This window comes from Olea europaea, unplaced genomic scaffold, assembly GCF_002742605.1.
Source record: "Olea europaea var. sylvestris unplaced genomic scaffold, O_europaea_v1 scaffold2014, whole genome shotgun sequence".
Lineage (NCBI taxonomy): Eukaryota > Viridiplantae > Streptophyta > Magnoliopsida > Lamiales > Oleaceae > Olea > Olea europaea.
This window is the reverse complement of record NW_019238028.1, coordinates 127,171-128,407: the sequence shown is the minus strand read 5'-3', so window position 1 is coordinate 128,407 and position 1,237 is coordinate 127,171. Positions and strand designations below refer to the sequence as shown.

At 37.1% G+C, this 1,237-nt stretch overlaps 1 protein-coding gene across 2 annotated transcripts in view; it reads left to right on the top strand.

Moving 5' to 3' along the window:
• Positions 1-266: 266 nt before the first annotated feature.
• The window catches only part of LOC111379644 (poly(ADP-ribose) glycohydrolase 1-like), a 12,402-nt gene continuing 11,431 nt past the window's right edge, over positions 267-1,237 (top strand). Inside the window, exon 1 of one of the 2 annotated variants that reach the window (XM_023003070.1) lies at positions 267-705. In XM_023003070.1, the coding sequence (XP_022858838.1) occupies positions 376-705 (330 nt within the window). In that variant the 5' untranslated portion in view covers positions 267-375. The remainder of the gene's footprint in view (positions 706-1,237) is intronic. The other variant, XM_023003069.1, reaches the window with a different exon arrangement.

Sequence of the window (1,237 nt, the reverse complement as noted above, 5' to 3'; positions counted from 1 at the left end):
AAAATAAATTAATATTTAATGGTTTGTGGACAACATTATCCTTATTTGTACTTGTCAAATTACAATGGTGGTGGCACCCGACTTACCTTTCAATGGATCTCGTTAGAAAATTTAGATCGTATTAATTCCAAATGGAACGTATCAAAATGGACAGTTGCCGACCTAAAGCATACGTTGAGGATGTCTGTGCTAAGAAATAAACATTGGGGGAGCAAAAGATACAAAGGGAATAGATGAGGAACCATTTACATCAAATTCCTATACCTTTATCATAAATTGTGCCACGCTCGTCTGCACGTTTGACAAAGTTACAGCTGAGAGATACGTTTGCTGCACCGTGCATCCCAAGATTTGAGTACAAAAAATGTTCTTAAAATGTCAACAATTCGACGGTTTGCAGAAATTCATGGGCTTGATGCACCAATGGAAGGCAGCCACTCGAACACCATGGATTCTCTTGAAACTAGGGAGGATTTGAAATCGATTTTACCATATTTACCACTAATTCTCCGTTCGTCGGCACTATTATGGCCGCCGGCGGTGGTGGAAGCCCTGAAATCCCTAGCCAGAGGACCTATACATAGTAATGTTGACTCGGGTCAAGTTCTTGCTATCGCCATTTCCGACCTTCGTAATTCACTTAGCTTGCCAGATTCCGCCCTCCACCCCTCCGCACTTAACGGCTATGCGCTCTACTTTGATGACGTAAGCAGTTTTTTAATTGTTTCATTTTGGTTATTTTCGTTTATGATCATTGTCAAATTTTGGGTGGTTATGTAGTGAATTTTCGCATGATAAGATTTGTAGGTTATATTAAGCATAAAATATGTTTTTTTTTTTTTTTAAATATTTAAATTGCTGCTTGGCGATGCATTTGGTGAGGGAAGTGACTAAATTAAAAACAAAGTTTTGAATAGTGAATTTTTGGAGAATGTTTGATTAAAAAGTGGAGAAAATTTTGAGTCTATGCGTGTGGTTGAAAATGAGTAAGTAAATGAGTAAGGACATATTGGGGAAAATATACTGGTAGAGAGAGAACATCTTAATTCCGGATTGAGCCATAAGACCATTTCAAATAAAGAACGACTAGAGGAACAATACTCACTGCTATGCCGTAACTCAATGAATTTCGCCCATTCGAGTTCATTTAGGACCCAAAGACTGATTTTTAAAGTTTTGGCGCTATTTTTGTCAATTCGTTTATTTTGGATTTTTTTGCAATATTAGTTTGTTTAAA